This window comes from Rhincodon typus, unplaced genomic scaffold, assembly GCF_021869965.1.
Source record: "Rhincodon typus isolate 14 unplaced genomic scaffold, sRhiTyp1.1 hic_rhity00002293, whole genome shotgun sequence".
In the NCBI taxonomy this organism is placed as follows: domain Eukaryota; kingdom Metazoa; phylum Chordata; class Chondrichthyes; order Orectolobiformes; family Rhincodontidae; genus Rhincodon; species Rhincodon typus.
In genome coordinates this window covers 5,481-22,625 of record NW_025967931.1, presented here as the reverse complement: position 1 = coordinate 22,625, position 17,145 = coordinate 5,481, and the positions used below count along the sequence as shown (strand labels likewise).

At 41.1% G+C, this 17,145-nt stretch overlaps 1 protein-coding gene across 1 annotated transcript; it reads left to right on the top strand.

Moving 5' to 3' along the window:
• Positions 1–314: 314 nt before the first annotated feature.
• LOC109913377 (ADP-ribosylation factor 4-like) lies at positions 315–15,489 on the top strand (the record flags this gene model as incomplete). Its single annotated transcript, XM_048593071.1, has 5 exons — positions 315–395; positions 2,232–2,341; positions 4,485–4,556; positions 11,042–11,164; positions 14,102–15,489. Coding segments are annotated over 5 exons (473 nt in total), but the record flags the coding sequence as incomplete, so codon positions are not given.
• Positions 15,490–17,145: the final 1,656 nt, after the last annotated feature.

Sequence of the window (17,145 nt, the reverse complement as noted above, 5' to 3'; positions counted from 1 at the left end):
GGCCCTGGCGCTGTGAGACAACAGTGCTAACCAGTGAACCACCATGCCACTCTGTCTGCTTTTTCCATTCACTCTCCTTTTTAAAAAATACCTTGATGAAATTCATCCTTAACTGTCTTTGTTCTAATGAAAACCAACACTTGACCATAAATTCAAATCAGTAATTCTTTTGTTGAGTGTCTGTATGTATAAAAATAAAGAAAGCTATATGGAAAGTTTAAAATAATTTAATTTAAAATAAATGAAAAGTTTACTCTTATGGAAGTTTTAACATAATGTGAATGGTCTTAAATTATTTTTTTTCTGTACTTCAGTTGGACTTGATGCTGCTGGTAAAACAACAATTCTGTATAAGCTGAAGTTGGGCGAGGTCGTCACCACTATTCCAACAATTGGTATGTTTCTTAGTAGTTTCCATTTTTGGTGCAAGCTCAAAACATTAATTGCCTTTATCCAGTTACTTTAACTATGCTTGTAAGGCAAGGTGAGCTAGTCTTTCTCCACCATTTGCACGGCTAGGAGATGAGCAAGAGGAGTTATCCCTTGAAGTGATAAACTTTATGCTCAATGTCTATGAATTGCATTAGTATAAAGCATTAGAAATATATCCTTCACAGTGTGATTAGACACTGAACTGAGGAGAGATATTGATAGTGATGATCAAATGCTGAGTTAGGATTGAAGGTGGAGTGGGTGGATATGGAGATGTTCAGGGACAGAATTCGGTGGTGTGCATCCTAACTAGTAGAAGGTACAGCCGTAGTTCAAAATCCTATGTCTGTTGACGATATTGCCAGGACCATTATTTAGAACAGCTTCAGGAGTGGTAGTGGACCCTGGCCGTAGAAGATGTTACTTGTTATTTTAGGACAGAGTGCTCTACTGGCCTTTGGTAAGGCTGCAGCTAAAAGCCTGGGCACCTGGTGAAAGATCTTTAGTCTGGAGTTGCGGTTATGGTTTGGGGACAGCACTTGCAGTGCTTTCGAGAGAAAATAGCCATTAATTTCCAGGAAAGTGTTCAGGCCTTTTTTGGCAAGGGAATGATGGCTGCTTTGAAATCGAGTACAGAACTCGAGGCAATAATATAGGAACAATGGAGATGGAAGAGCCTGGAGAGGATACAAGCAAGATAAGGGAGAAACCAGTGAATGCATAGATTGAGAATGGAAAAATCTGGAAGGTGTTTGGATTTGGATGATGGGTAGGATGGGTTAATAGCTGAATGGGAGTCTATTTCTGTTTGCAAAGTTGTCTGAAGGCAATTGGTGGAGAAAGAGTTAACATTTAAATTTGCCCTCTCAGACATGAGGAAAGCAAGTATTTTAACAGGAAAGCCAGTCCTGATGTGGTTCAGCCAGATGGAAAGGAAAACCAACTTGCCTGATAATCAAGGCTTCCAAGCTTGGAAGGGAGAAAGTGAAGGAAGAATTATATTATGAGAAACTTGGGGACAGGTATATTAAAGAGAAATTTAGAGTGTGATTCAGAAAATCAGCAGTTATGTAATGTAGCTGTTGCCCAGTGGCTAGTCAATGTTGAGTTGTTTGCGCCCCTTCCCACCACCCTGGCCAATCGCAGAGAATTGACTGAACTGGAAGAGTCAAAGTGAATAATATTGGATGGGATAGTGGTTGGTGACATTAGTCCCCAGTGGATGCACTTGGCAAGAAGAATACTGGAAGTAAAGGTTGAGGCAGTGGGGTTGCTGTTTGTGTGGACTTGGTAATGGGTGCTTTATTGAGCTATAGAGAATGCAGAGTGAGACTCAAAGCAGTTTTGGGCTTGCTTGGCACAATACCAGGCATGGGGCTTTGGTAGGAGATTAGAAATGTAGAGGAATTTTGATGGGTTAGAGGTTAGATTGTTGGATGTGTAACATTGGAAGGCATTTCTGACAGAGAAAAAGTGTGGGAAGCATGATGAGGTAGTAAGAACTGCTCATGCTGGAGTCAGAGATAACAGTGTGGAGCTGGAGGAACACAGCAGGCTAGGCAGCATCAGAGGAGCAGGAAAGTTGACATTTCGGGTCAGGACCCCTCTGTAGAAAATGATATTTCGTTTTCTGCAGAAGGGTCCTGACCCGAAACGTCAACTTTCTTGCTCCTCTGATGCCACCTGGCCTGCTGTGTTCCTAAAGCTCCACACAGTGTTATATCTGGGAAGCATGATGATTTGCAGTATTTGTGCAGATTGTGGCCTTATGCAACATTCCAGGTCTTCTTTCTTTTCAGGTTTCAATGTGGAGACTCTAGAGTACAAGAATATTACCTTCACTGTATGGGATGTAGGCGGTCAGGATAAAATTCGCCCTTTGTGGAGGCACTACTTCCAAAACACACAGGTACATGAATGCTGGAACTTCTGGCATATCCTGTTATACTGAGCATTGTTTCACAATGGATAGTTCTCAACACAGCAGCCATTGTTTACCATTGCTGCAGACAAAGTGAATGTACTGGCCTGATAATTGAATGGGAAGGATAATATTTTGATGTGCTGGTTTTGTACATGAAATAATTTGAGACACTCAGTTGTATTTCCTTTAATATAACTAAACATTGAGTTGCATGTAAAATCAGAATTAATTTTCCTGAGTTGATCTGTTCCAGTAAATTTCCCATTAATGTTGAAGATGGTGCAAGTGTCCTATCCACATAAACATGTGCCTAGCCTGGTTAATTATCACACAATCTGCCCAAATGATAATTAAATGTGGGCCTTTTTAAGCTGATAACAGAAATATTGTAAGTTTAAAATAAGTTACATGTCTGTTGAATTATTATTTACACTAGTGACTATAATTGAGGATGTGTCAGGGACTTGCTGAACATAACATAAATTGAAAGTAATGAAGGAATAATGGCATTAAAGAGTGACAAATCACACAACCAGATGCCTTTGATCTTAAATTCTAAAGGATATGAATTAAGACATTTGCAGATGCTTGAACTATAATCTTCCAGTTCTCAAATCAGGAACTGTTCCTTTGAACTGGAAACTTATGCATGTGACTTCACGATTTAGATGAAAGAAGGAAAATCACAGAATTGTAAACTAGTTAATTAGCCTGACATCCATTGCTGGGAAATTTAATGTAAAATTAAGGATAAGGTGATTCATGAACTTAAAGTTTCAGCTGAACTAAATGAGCCACTATGGCTATGTAGCTGGTAGAACATGCCTGGCGAACCTGATTGGACCTTTTTGAAGAGGTGACTAAGGTGGTCAACAAGGAAATGTCTACGTATGTTCTTCATTTGCACTTCTAGAAGGCATTTGTAAAGAGCCTTTAAAACATTTCAGACACTTTACAGGAAATATGAAGCAAAATTTGATATCAAACCACATGCAGGTTTGGGCTGATAAGTGCTAAATGATCCTCAAGTTATTCAAGTGCCAGGCATTGACTATCTCCTACAAGAGAGAATCTAAACATCTCTCCTTAATATTGAAAATCATTGCTGAGTGCCCATGACTAACGTCCTGGGATTATTGAGATATTTCACAGAATGATTCATATAAATATATGAACACAAAAGCAGTCCAGAGGCTATGATGCAGTGAATAATCTACCCCCTCACTCAAAATCTGCACTATCTACAAGGCAAAGTCAAGAGTGTAATGGAATATGCCACTCTTGCTTGAATGAATGCAGCTGTAACTGCACACAAGAAGCTTGCCATGATTCAGGATGAAACAGCCCACTGCATCAGGTGCCCATACACCACCTTAAAAATTCACTCCTCTACTGAGTGCACACAGTATACACGATTCACTGCAACACCTCACGGCCGGTGATGGTGTTTCCATCTATCTGCTGCCCTTTGCCCTTCTAGATGGTAGTGGTTATGGATTTGGCAAGTGCTTTCTAAGAAGGCTAAGGTGAATTTCTGCAGTGCATCTTGGAGATGGTACACACTGCACTGCTGCTACTCAGTGTTGATGGTGGAGAGAGTGAATGTTTGTGGATCTGGTGCCAATCAAGAATGGTAGCTTGTCTTGGGTGTTGTGGAGTGTGTTTGGAGATGCACTCATTAAGTGGGCAGTATTTCGTTTTATTCCTGACCTGTGCCTTGTTGGTGAACAGGCTTTGAGAGTCAGGTGTGAGTTACTTGGTACAAGCTTCGTAGTCTCTGAGCTCCTCTTGTAGTAGCCACAATATAATGAGTCCAGTTCAGTTTCTGGTCAGTGGTGTGGGATTCAGTGATGGTGATAGCATTGAATATCAAAGGTAGATGATTAAATTCTCTCTTGTTGGAAGTGCTCATTACCTGGCACTTGTGTAATATGGATGTTGCTATGTTAGGAAAGTTTTGAGAAGTTATCAAGCCAGGAAAAAAAGAACTGTTCAGTTGGAATTTTGTATTTGTTCCATACTTTCTAATACAGCTGTTATCCTTCATGACATAAATTGTTCATCATTCTGCAGAACACACCTCACTTTAAATCGCTATAACACTATATTGGTTGTTTAATCTTTTCAGGGTCTGATTTTCGTTGTGGACAGCAATGACCAAGAGAGGGTGCAGGAATCTCTAGATGAACTGCAAAGAATGGTGAGAAATGGCAATGTTGGAGATTTGAGGGAAACCCAGGTTTTGTTGAAAGATTCTGAAATAGTGCCACCTTTTCCAGTTGTTTTTTTTTTCCAAATCAAATTTGTTATATCTGAACTTAGTGATGTCTGTCCTGAAGTAACTTGTGAGTAAAGTTGTCCAATGGATTTGTGTATTTTGTTCTTCATTCATCAACAATGTCTGGAAAAGGAAAATGCCAGTTTTATTTCTTTTTAACCACTTAGACTTAAATTTCAGAAGAAAACCCTTTACACCACCTCTCAGATATTTCAGTTACCATTTAGAGTTCCTGAAAATAATTTTTTGAAGATTCACCCACTTGCATAGGAAATAATTTCAAAAATGTTGATAATTGACAAAGACGTGTGAAATTCGGTCAACCTCTAAATCAGAATGATAACTCAAGTCTATTACAGGTTGCTGGTGATTGTCTCAGACCTCTATGTTACAATCAGAAATGCAATGAGGAGGCTGAATCTTTTTTTTTTAAGAACTTCCTGCAGTTTTCTTATTCTGTAACATTGAGGAGCAACTTGTCTGGGGGCTGGCGGTTGGGAGGAAGAACTCCACCTTGTGCTGTCATCTGTGGATGCACAATATCTACCAGAAAGGTCCCAAGTTGAAGTGCAAGACATCTGGTTTTCGTGAACTTACTGATCTCATCTGGTTCATCTGTTAAAGATATGGAAGTAAACCTGTATACCCTCCATTATAGAGAAAGGAAAATGAGTGAGAACATTGGTGATAGTTTCTATTTATGACACTTTATTTTGGAATCTAGGAAGCAGATTATTATACAGGTATTAGGCAAGAACTTTCAAAAGTGTTTGTAAGAGGCTATTCACAGGTAAAGGGATGGTTGGAAAGTGGGAGGCCTTCAAAAATGAGAGAGTGCCAGAGGCAGAATGTTCCTGTTGGTATGAAGGGCAAGGCTGGTAGGTGTAGGGAATGCTGGATAACTAGAGAAATTGACGTTATGGGCAAGAAAAGGGAGGCAGCATGTGACAGGTATATAACCTGGGACCAAGTGAATCCCTCAAGTATAAGGGCAGTAGGAGTATACTCAAGGGAAATCAGGAGGGCAAAAATTGGACATGAGATAGCTTTGGCAAATAGAGTTGAGGAGATTCCAAATAGAGTCTAAAAATACATTAAGGGCAAAAGAATAACTAGGGAGTGAATAGGGCCACTTAAAGGTCTTCAAGGCTGTCTGTGTGTGGAAGTGGATGAGATGGGTGAGACACTACACAAGTATTTTGCATCAGTTTTTACTGTGGAGAAGGATATGGAAGCTAGAGAACTTGGAGAAATAAATAGTAATATCTTGGAAAATGTCCATATTACAGAGGAGAAGGTGCTGTATGTCTTAAAACTCATAAAGGTGGATAAATCCCCAAGACCTGATTAGGTGTATCCCAGAACTTTGTGGGGAAAGTAGGGAAGTAATTGCTGGGCCCCTTGCTGAGATATTTGTATCATCGATCGCCACGGGTGAGATGCCAGAAGACTGGAGGTTGGCTAATGTGCCAGTTAAGAAAAAGCCAGGGAACAATAGCCCAGTGAGCCTGACATCAGTGGTGGGTAAGTTGTTGAATGGGATTCTGAGGGACAAGATTTACATGTATTTGGAAAGGCAAGGACTGATCAGGAATAGTCAACATGGCTTTGTGTGTGGGAAATCAAGTCTCACTAACCTGATTGTTAGTTTTCCAAGAAGATTGAAGGTAGAGTACTGGGCATGGTCTATATGGACTTCAGTAAGGCATTTGACAAGGTTCTGAATGGTAAACTGGTTAGCAAGGTTAGATCACATGGTATCCAGGAAAAGCTAACCATTTGGATACAAAATTGGCTCGAAGGTAGGAGACAGAAGGTGGCGGTGGAGGATTGCTTTTCAGACCAGAGGCCCATGACTAGTGTGCTGCAAGAATCGATTCTGGATCCACTGCTTTTTGTCATTTATATAAATGATTTGGATGTGAATATAGGAAGCATGGTTAGTAAGTTTGCAAATGAGATGAAGATTGTTGGTGTAGTGCACAGTGAAGAAGAGTGTCTCAGGGTACAACAGGACCTTGATCAGATGGAGTGCTGGGCCAAGGACTGGCAGATGGAGCTTAATTTGGTTAAATGTGAGATGTTGTATTTTGGAAAAGCAAATCAAGTCAGGACTCATACACTTAATGGTAGGGTCCTGGGGAGTACTGCTGAACAGAGAGTTTGAAGTGCAGGTTCATAGTTCCTTGAAAGTGGAGTCACAGATCTTCACTATCGTGGCTAAGGCATTTGGTATGCTTGCCTTTATTGGTGAATGCATTGAATATAGGAGTTGGGAGGTCATGTTGCGGCTGTACAGAACATTGGTGAGGCCTCTTTTGGAATACTGCGTTCAAATCTGGTCTCCATGCTGTAGGAAGATGTTAAACTTGAAAGGGTGCAGAAAAGATTTACAAGGAGGTTAATGGGTTTAAGCTATAAGGAGGGACTGAATAGGCTGGGGCAATTTTCCCTGGAGTGTTAGAGGCTGAGGGGTGACCTTTACAGAGGTTTATAAAATCATAAGGGGCATGGATAGGGTGACTAACCAAGGTATTTTTCCCAGGGTAGGGGAGTCCAAAACTAGAGGGCTTAGGTTTCAGGTGAGAGATTTAAGAGGGATTAAGGGGCAGTTTTTCCATGCAGAGGGTTGTACGTGTATGGAATGAGCTGCCAGAGGCAGTGGTGGAGGTTGGTGCAATTACAACATTTTAAAAGGCATCTGGATAGGTACATGAATATTAAGGGTTTACAGGGATAAATCCTTGATTGTAGGAAGGCTAATCAAAAATTGGTGGCTGGTGAATAGTGAGCAAGATATCCTGAGATTACAGGAGGATATAGATGGGCTGGTTAGTGACAAATGGAATTCAATCCAGATAAGTGAGGTAATGCACTTGAATTCATGAACAATAGGACCCTGGGGAGCATCTGGGATCATGATGTGCATGTCCCCTGGTCCCTTAATGTGGTAGATGGTGAGTTAAGAAGGCTGTGGGATACTTGCCTTTATTAACTGAGGCATTGGGTTTAAGAGCAGGGAGGTTATGCTGCATCTCTATAAAATATTGGTTAGGCCACAGCTAGAGTATTGTGTGCCATTCTGGAATCCACATTATTGGAGAGATGTGATAGCACTAGACAGGGTGCAGAGGAGATCAACCAGGATGTTGCCTGGTCTGGAGAGCTTTGTTTATGAAGAGAGATTGGATAAACTAGGTTCTGAGGAAGGGTCACGCAACCTGAATCGTTAACTCTGATATGCCTCCACAGATGTTGCCAGACCTGATGAGCTTTTCCAGCAATTTCTGTTTTTCTTTAGGATAAACTAGGGTTGTTTTCCTTAGAGCAGAGGAGACTGACGGGGAACATTAATTTTATACATTTTAATAATGAGGGGCATGACAGGTAAACAGTAACAGACATTTCCCCTTGGTGGAAGGATCAATAACCTGAGGGCATGGATTTAAGGTAAGGGTCAGGAGATTTAGACAGGAGATAAAGAAAATTTTTACACCAAAGTGGTAGGAGCCTGGAGCTCACTGCCTGCAAGGCTGTTAAGAGGCTGAAACTCTCATTACATTGATGTAGTTAGATGTACACTTGCAAGGCTATGGACCAAGTGGACAACAGGTTTTCTATAGTTAGATGCATATTTTTGAAGTGTTCTGAAGAGAAATCATATGGACTCGATGTTGATTGTTTCTCACTCCACAGCTGCTGCCAAATCTGAGTTTATCGAGCATGCTCTGTTTTCATTCAGACTTACGACATCAGCAGTATTCGCTTTTATCCTTTACCTAGCTTCCTATTCGTCTTGAATGTCAGATACCCTTCAATATCTATCCCAACCCTGTCATCCTGCAGTCGCATCTCTGTAATGACTATCAGTATTTATATACTTTGAATGACATGTGCATTCACATACAGGGCCATTGGAAATGAAATTAAATGGATGATTTTATTGTCACGTGTATTTTACTGAAAAATGCAGTGAAATAGTGAAAAACTTTCACTGTGGTCATGATTGGTGCCATTTTGAATAGTTTAAGAATAATAAAAATTTAAGATTAGCTTAAAGAGAGTCGATTATCCTTCTGCCGTTTGTTCTGTGTTTCTGTTATCATTGTAACGTCTAGTCTTTCTTTAAACTCTGCTGTTTGATGTACCATAATTTCCCACATTGAGGTTCTGAAACAGGCTAGTATTCCAAAGCAATAAATTGATGTCATTAATAAAATTGGCAGTTCTAATTGTGAATCAGTACAACTGACTGACTTCCTTTTTTGTGTTAGGAAGCAGAGCTAGAGAAAAACAGGCCCCATGTCCTGACCATCAGGGGTGCCTAGCTAAGGAGTTGAATTAACACTGAACAAAAACAGAAGTTGCTGGAAAAGCTCAGCAGGTCTGGCAGCATCAGGAAAGAAAAATCACAGTTAATGTTTTGGGTCCGGTGATCCTTCCTCAGAACTGGTCACCAGACCCAAAATGTTAACTCTGATTTTTCTTCACAGATGCTGCCAGACCTGCTGAGCTTCTCCAGCAACTTCTGACTTGTTCCTAATTTACAGTATCTGCAGTCCTTTCAGTTTTTAATTAACACTGACCTTGGTTTGCCCCTGATGGAGCACACACTCAGCTGATCTTTAAAGGACTAACGTGGAAGTGAAAGCCTGTTTGGTGAATGATGGCTCATTCACAGCCAGAACCCCCAGTCAGTCACTTAGTCCAATCACCTCCCTGGCCCCCCAACCATACTGTCTCTTACTGACACTCCCCTTGTGGCACCGTCTCACTCCTTTTCATTCATTGTCAGCATGACCCACTTTCACCCTGTCAACAGCCCAGCAGACTTTAATTCCCTAGAGCATGACTACCCTTTCCCTCTTCTCTGAAAGCCACCCAGTCCACTGTTCCAAGCCTCTGAGTTTTGTTGCTCATCTCCTTCAATCAGAAGCCAGTTCTTATGCACATTTGCTTTGAATAGGGTCATTTTTCAAGGACTGCAACTTCCCCCAACTCAGTGGTCGAGAACGCCCTCGACTGTGTCTCCTGCATTTCCCGCAACTCATCCCTCACACCCCCTCCCCGCAATAACAACCAAAACAGAATCCCCCTCGTCCTCATGTACCACCCCACCAACCTCCGGATCCAACGCTTCATCCTCCGACACTTCCGCCATCTGCAATCCGACCCCACCACCAAAGACATCTTTCCCTCCCCACCCTTATCTGCTTTCCGGAGGGACCACTCTCTCCAGGACTCCCTTGTCCGCTCCACACTCCCCTCCAGCCCCACCACACCCAGCACTTTTCCCTGCAACCGCAGGAAGTGCTACACCTGCCCCTACACCTCCCCCCTCACCCCCATCCTAGGCCCCAAGAAGACTTTCCACATCAAGCAGATGTTCACCTGCACATCTGCTAATGTGGTATACTGCATCCGCTGTTCCCGTTGTGGCCTCCTCTACATCAGGGAAACCAAGCGGAGGCTTGGGGACCATTTTGCAGAACACCTACGCTCGGTTCGCACTAAACAACTGCACCTCCCAGTCGCGAACCATTTCAACTCCCCCTCCCATTCCTCAGATGACATGTCCATCCTGGGCCTCCTGCAGTGCCACAACGATACCCGAAGGTTGCAGGAACAGCACCTCGTATTCCGCTTGGGAACCCTGCAGCCCAATGGTATCAATGTGGATTTCACAAGCTTCAAAATCTCCCCTCCCTCTACCGCATCCCAAAACCAGCCCAGCTTGTCCCTGCCTCCCTAACCTGTTCTTCCTCCCACCTATCCCCTCTGCCCACCTCAAGCCCCACCCCCATCTCCTACCTACTAGCCTCATCCCGCCCCCTTGACCTGTCCGTCCTCCCTGGACTGACCTATCCCCTCCCTAACTTCCCACCTACACTCACCTTTACTGGCTCCATCCCCGCCTCTTTGACTTGTCTGTCTCCTCTCCACCTATCTTCTCCTCTATCCATCTTCTATCTGCCTCCCCCTCTCTCCCTATTTATTTCAGAACCCCCTTCCCCTCCCCCATTTCTGAAGAAGGGTCTTGGCCCAAAATGTCAGCCTTCCTACTCCTCTGATGCTGCTTGGCCTGCTGTGTTCATCCAACTCTGCACCTTGTTATCATCAGAGAGTCAGTTGGAAGCATTTGCAGGACCCATCCAGCAACTCCCTTCAAAACCATCATTTTTTTGTTTTGAATAATGGCGTTGCAGGCTATATTGTTGTTCTGAGGCCAGTTTTTCAGCAGGTCTGTTGTAAAGTATTTGAAAAAGAGTCTGAGTTTGCGATTTCATTTGTGTGATGTGTTCTTAAACTCTTGCATCTATTAGTTCTAACACTGCAACAATGTACTTTAAAGTTGATTTATGTGATTACTGAGCTCATTCTATTTGTACTTTGCTCTTTGTTCCTAGCTGAATGAAGATGAGCTGAGAGATGCAGTGGTGTTAATATTTGCAAACAAGCAGGATTTGCCAAATGCTATGTCAGTTGAAGACCTCCGTGCGAAGCTGGAACCACTGACCATCCGCAGAACTGTAAGAAATTTGTATTTCTGCAGAATGTACACCCCATGATTAGCTAAATTGCCCATAGTGTTCAGGGATGTGTAGATTAGGTGGGATTCTGAGGGTCGGTGTGGACTTGTTGGGCTGAAGGGCCTGTTTCCACACTGTAAGGATTCTATGGAATGCTGCCAGGCTAACTTTACCAAATTGATTTGTCCAATCAATATGGTAATTAAAGTCACCCATGATGGTGTTTGCAGTTCATTTCTTGCACAAACCCCTATAATTTCTTCAATTGCTATTCCTGCTGATAGTGGTGCCTATTAATCAATCCCACCAATGACTTTCCTTTGTTATTTCTTATCTCCACCCTGACTGATTCTACTCCTTGATCTTCTGGATCAAAAGCAGTTCTCTGTTGTACTGACCTCATTCTTAAAAAACCTCTCTTCCGCATTTACATTTCCTCGTTCCTGTGTAAAGTGCCATGACTATCCCTTGAATAGTTAGCTCCTTGTCTTAGCAATTACAGAAATATGATTGTGAGGTGACTATTGTACCCATTATTTCAACTATGCATTCATTTAAAGAGTTTTAAAATGTGTTCTCTTTTGGTTTTTCTGTACTCTGACCTTTATTTAGTGGTGCACACTTCTGTTTCTGTCACATTCTGGTTATCTTTGTCTGGATTGTTCCCCTGCCCTATTACCTTATCCTTCCTCTTGAATGTTCTAAATCCATTACCCAACCAACCCCCACACCCCAATGTCCTCTGTACAGCCCTAGTTGTGCAGTTCCCTAGTACTGATGCCACTGCCCTATGAATCAAAATCCATTCCTCCAGCACCAATCTTTAAGTCATATATTCAACACTCTGATCTTATTTACTCAATGCCAATTTGTTTGTGGTTTTGGTAGAAATCCAGAGACTCTAGTCTTTGTGCTCAATTCCAGGGCATAATCTTTCTTCCTTGGTCCTAATTCTGTCTTGTAACTTGCGTAGACCTCAACAATGCAATCCTTCTATAATGCAAGTTCCTCTTCAGTCCTGAGATGTCCTTAATCCTGTAATAGGGCAGACAACAGAGCCTTTGAGACTCTCACCCTTTGCTGTAATGAACCTTACCTATTCCGCAACTATACTATCCTTTAATATAACTACGCTCCTTTCAACTTCCCTCCTCCAAGTTAAATGGCTGCCTTCACCCTAGTGCCATGGTCAACTTGCTCAGCCTTCCTACATTTATCAAAAACTGTCCCCATGTATAGAAAAGGAAAAACCTTAAAATTCTCAAACTAACCTTCGTGCTCAGTTCAAAGTCTCTGAGCTTCAGTTTGCTAATCCCATTACTGATTCCACTTTCCTGTCATAGCACTCTTTTGTTAAGATCAGCACAGTGCTGCCTCTTTCACTTCGGCAGGATCGCCCCTGGACGCCCTCCTATTCTTCCTCTACAGCTGCCCCTCTGACGTCATCCAAAAATACAGCTTACAAGCATAGAACCTCATCGCCAGACCCCTTGACATTCTCCATAGTTACTAAATTGTCAGACTGCTTATCTGACAATCAGCTGAACACACAATTCCTGCAATTGACTACTGGGGAGGCTGAAGCTATTGCTTTTGGTCCCTGCTCCAAACTCCTCTTAGTTTAACAGCTCCTTCCTTATCCCTTCTGACAGCCTCATTAAACAAGTCAGTTCACAGTCTTGGTGAAATATTTGGATGTTTCCAAACAGACATCTGCACCATTACAGAGTACCCTGCTGCCCTGCCCCCAGTTCAACTGCTGCTGAAACTCTTGTCTGTTTCTTTGTCATTCTCTTGTACTTGATTATTCCAACATGTTCTTTGCCTTTCTCCTAAACTTGAGGAAATCTAAAACCCAATTCACTGAGGTGTGTTAAAAACAATAATAGGATAATTATATTGGGAAATTTTAACTTCTCCAAACATTAATTGGGATAGTCATAGTGTGAAGGGATTAGAGGGACCAGATTTCTTGAAATGTCTTTCGGGAGAGCTTTTTATGTCAACATGTAGAAGGTCCCACAAAGGAGGGTACAGTGTGGAACTAATTCTGGGGAATGAAGCTGGACAGGTGTTCAAAGTGGCAGCTGGGGAGAATTTTAGTCCTAGTGACCACAATAGTGAAAGCTTGTTCTGGAAAAGGACAGAGTCTGCAAAAGAGAATTTTGGATTGGAGGGGAGGGTGGGGAAAAGGTAGGTTTTATTAAAATAAGGCAGGAACTGCCTTAAGTAAACTAGTTTTCTTGTGTCCTCTCTTTGCCCTCCTAGTTGGTTTAAGTTCACCTTGTGTTTTCTATGCTCCACTAGAGGTTCTGTTGATTTGCTTCCTTGTATCTATTCCTTTTTGTCCAGTCCTGAATATTCCTAGATATCCAGGGTTATTTGCAGTGTTGTTCCTACATTTCACCCTAAAGAGAACATGTTGGGCCTGTAGTCTCCCCAGTTTTATTTTGAACGGCTCCCACTGTTCTACTGTAGATTCACCCAGATGGATTTTGTGACAACTGATGACTGTTTCATGATCACCATTACTGGAGACTAGTTTACAATTCCAGCATCAACTAAATTGAAATTTCACCAGCTGCCATGATGAGATTTGATCTCAGATTACACCTGGGCCTCTGGATTACTAGCCACAACTATACCACTGTCTCCCTGTGCATGTTCTAATCGTTCACAGGATTGTCACCAAATTTAAAATAGTGGACAGTGGGTAATTTCATTCCATTACCTACTGTCACATGGTCACTTAAGATAAGTTAAAGCTTTTGTCTGGCCTTCTGTGAAAGAATCAGATGAAATGAGAGAAATACTGTTTTACAAACACATTAAATCAAGCTAGAAATAAATTGGTGTCTGGCAATAACAAGATCCATTCCTGTTTTGAGTCTTATTTCGTAGCTAAGATTGATGTTAATTTCTCTCCCTTTTTTGCAGTTGCACATCCAGCCAACGTGTGCCACTACTGGCATAGGTCTCTATGAAGGACTAGATTGGTTGTCCCAGAAGCTGACCAATAACTAGAAGAACCAGGTTCATCCGCTATCCTGCCTACATTGGTGTATCAACTGCTATGACTTGAACTCAAGGACTTTTATCAATGGCTTCCCAACTCTTACGTTCTCTCCTTTTTTTTATTTTGCTTTATCTCATGCTTGTCAACATGCAGGTGCATTTTTAAAATTTAAATCAGAACTTGGGTAGGAGTGATCTCCTCATTCAATAATGGATGGATGCCCCTTGCCAAGACCAGTTCAAGGACTTTATAGCACTCTGTAGTCACTCACTAGATGCTTATTCGTGAGCATCAAAGTTCTGAGACCTCTGCATCCAGCTCCCAACTTAGGACAATTTGAATTTCAGAAGTTACTAACAACTGGATGAACCATCTGTGCACAGCATCTTGCTGTTTGTTTAATCTGCTGATTATAGACCATGGAGTATTTTAAATGGTTTCACAGCCATCATTTAAACATGAGGATTCTAATGAAGGAAGAGGTTTTTTAAGATGTAACATGATGCTTTCTAATGCAGTGGATGCTAAATCAGATGGAAGAGCTGTAATTAATGACCATGACTGTTTTCATACATTCTCTAGTAGCTTTTAAACTACCAAGTGTAAGATGACGAGACTCAAGCAAATCTTCATTTTTCACAGTGACTCTTAATAAATTGCAGCTGACTGGTAACCAATTTTTTTTCTATTTACCTTTACTCATCTTGCACAAAGCTGCTTTATACCTTCAAGCTTTAAGTGACCACTTAATTTTCCCTCAACCTTTTGGTGATTGGTTTATGTCTCCTCCCCCTATGAGAGGATTCCTGCATTGATGTTTCTCCCATCATTGCCAAAAGGGTCACTCTAATGAGGTCTGATTTGAAGTCACTGCTGTGCAGATCCAGATAGGAAATGCCTTTTGAAAGAATTACATTACTTTAGATGACAAGAATTTATACATTTTATTTTGTAGCAGTGTTTTTTTTTTTCAGTTTAGGAATAAACTATCAAGTTACAAAGGGCACTGGTTTGCTGTTTTAATATATCAAGGGTAAATCAATTTCCACAACTGTACAAACAATTTAGTTGTCTTGAAACTTTAAAAATACTGTATGCATGGGGTATTTACCTTGTCCTGTATTGTATTTGTGCTAATATTATGGGGAATTCTCAACTTCCCCTTGTTACTGTAATGTATATTGCATTCCTGATAACTGGTGTTGTTATTCACAGTATATCAGTGAGCTGAAGCAAACAATATTGAACGTAACCAAAGGCTTCTTTCTGGAAAAAATTGAGTCAAACTTAATAAAGGCCTTTTCAGAAATATTGTTTAATTTGTCCATGCTTTGTAACTTGTTCATTTCGTGCAATGATTCAGTGTCTTAGGAACAACTCAAGGGACAATGTGTAGTAGTCTTCAACATGGTAACATTGTATCATGACAGTTCTGGCAGAGATTACAAGTTGAAGATCCTAACATGATTTTCCAATAAGTCGGCACTGAATTCTGAAACCTGTCTGAGATGATTCTCAGCTCCTGTCTGGATGCTAAAGATTCTTGGGACTAGTTTATTCCTTTGAGACGATGTTGCATTTGTCACATTTTGGCAATAATCAGTTTAGGTGTGCTGTGGTTAGGTCAGTGAGATAGTAAACTAAACCATTGCTTCAGAAAAGATAAATCCTTCCCGAAAAAGGTACAAAAGTTCACTTGTTCCTTGGCATTCCCATACACACCCTTCCATACCCACCTACCTATGTGTAGGCACACCCCCATGCATTTGTACAAAATCTTTTCTTAAACACAGGAGCCAATGCATTTTACAAAGTCCACTGGATATAATGTTGGTTGTAATGGAACAGCAACCAATTTTTTTTTAAACACTTCTAGCAACCAGCAATGTGTTAAGCTTCAGAATTTGTTTCATTAATGGTGGTCAAGGGAAAAATATTGGCTGTAACATGAAGACAATTATTTCAAAATAGTGCCACAGTGCTTTTAGATGCACCTGGGAAAATCAGAAGGCATTCCAGTTAAATGACATATGTTAGCGCTTATTTCTCTTGTATTGCACTGGAGTGTGAAGTTACTATTGGAAGTGCCAGCTTTTGCTAAACCTAGGCCCCCAATAGGTGGGCACGAGATCCATAGCACTGCTTTAAAAAGTACAAGAGCGTTATCTTGGTATCTTAACAGGAAAATGACCAGGTCATTGTCATAGTACACAAATTGGTTTCCATATTGCCTATATTACATCAGTGACCATACAGTGACTTAATTAGCTGTCAAGTATTCATATGTCTGGCAATCATGAAAGTCTTTGTTTAAACCGGTGGGGTGATTGAATTTTTTTTTTCCCTCAAAGACAACAGTGCTACTAACTGAGCGATGATCTTTAAGGAGGTTCCAAAAGTAATATTTTAATATTTTATTACATTTCAGTTATCCCTTTGTCTAAGCACAATACAGGACTCTGTGTGGAGACCACAATGTTCAGACTAAAGAAATCCCAAATTCTACATGGTTACTTTATTTTACAATCTGAACTTATCCATCTTTATACAGGAATTGAGACTATGTACAAAGAATTATCTTCATATTTCAAATAAAAGCATTTTCAAAGTTTAAAAGCTTGGCAAAAGTAAAATGGATTTAATGTGGACCAGATGAAAAAGCCCTGAACAGAGGATTTTAGGAATCCAAAATGAAAGGCTCAATTTACCACAATTTCTGCAAATAAAACAAGAAACTGCTTTGCTTGCCCTACCTTCTGGCTGTCAGATCCCCGAAATCATACTTGCATTGAACAAGGACCCCGCAACGATCACTGGGATCACCAGTTGTGTACTGTTTTTTGCTGTTCATCAGTTGGTCAAGTAGCTACAGTTTTCTCTGAATATCATCAGTAAACTCCAGAGAAAGGGAGCTACAGGCAAAATTTTTCCAACTCACGAAAAGTGAAGAAAGTTACTTGTTTGT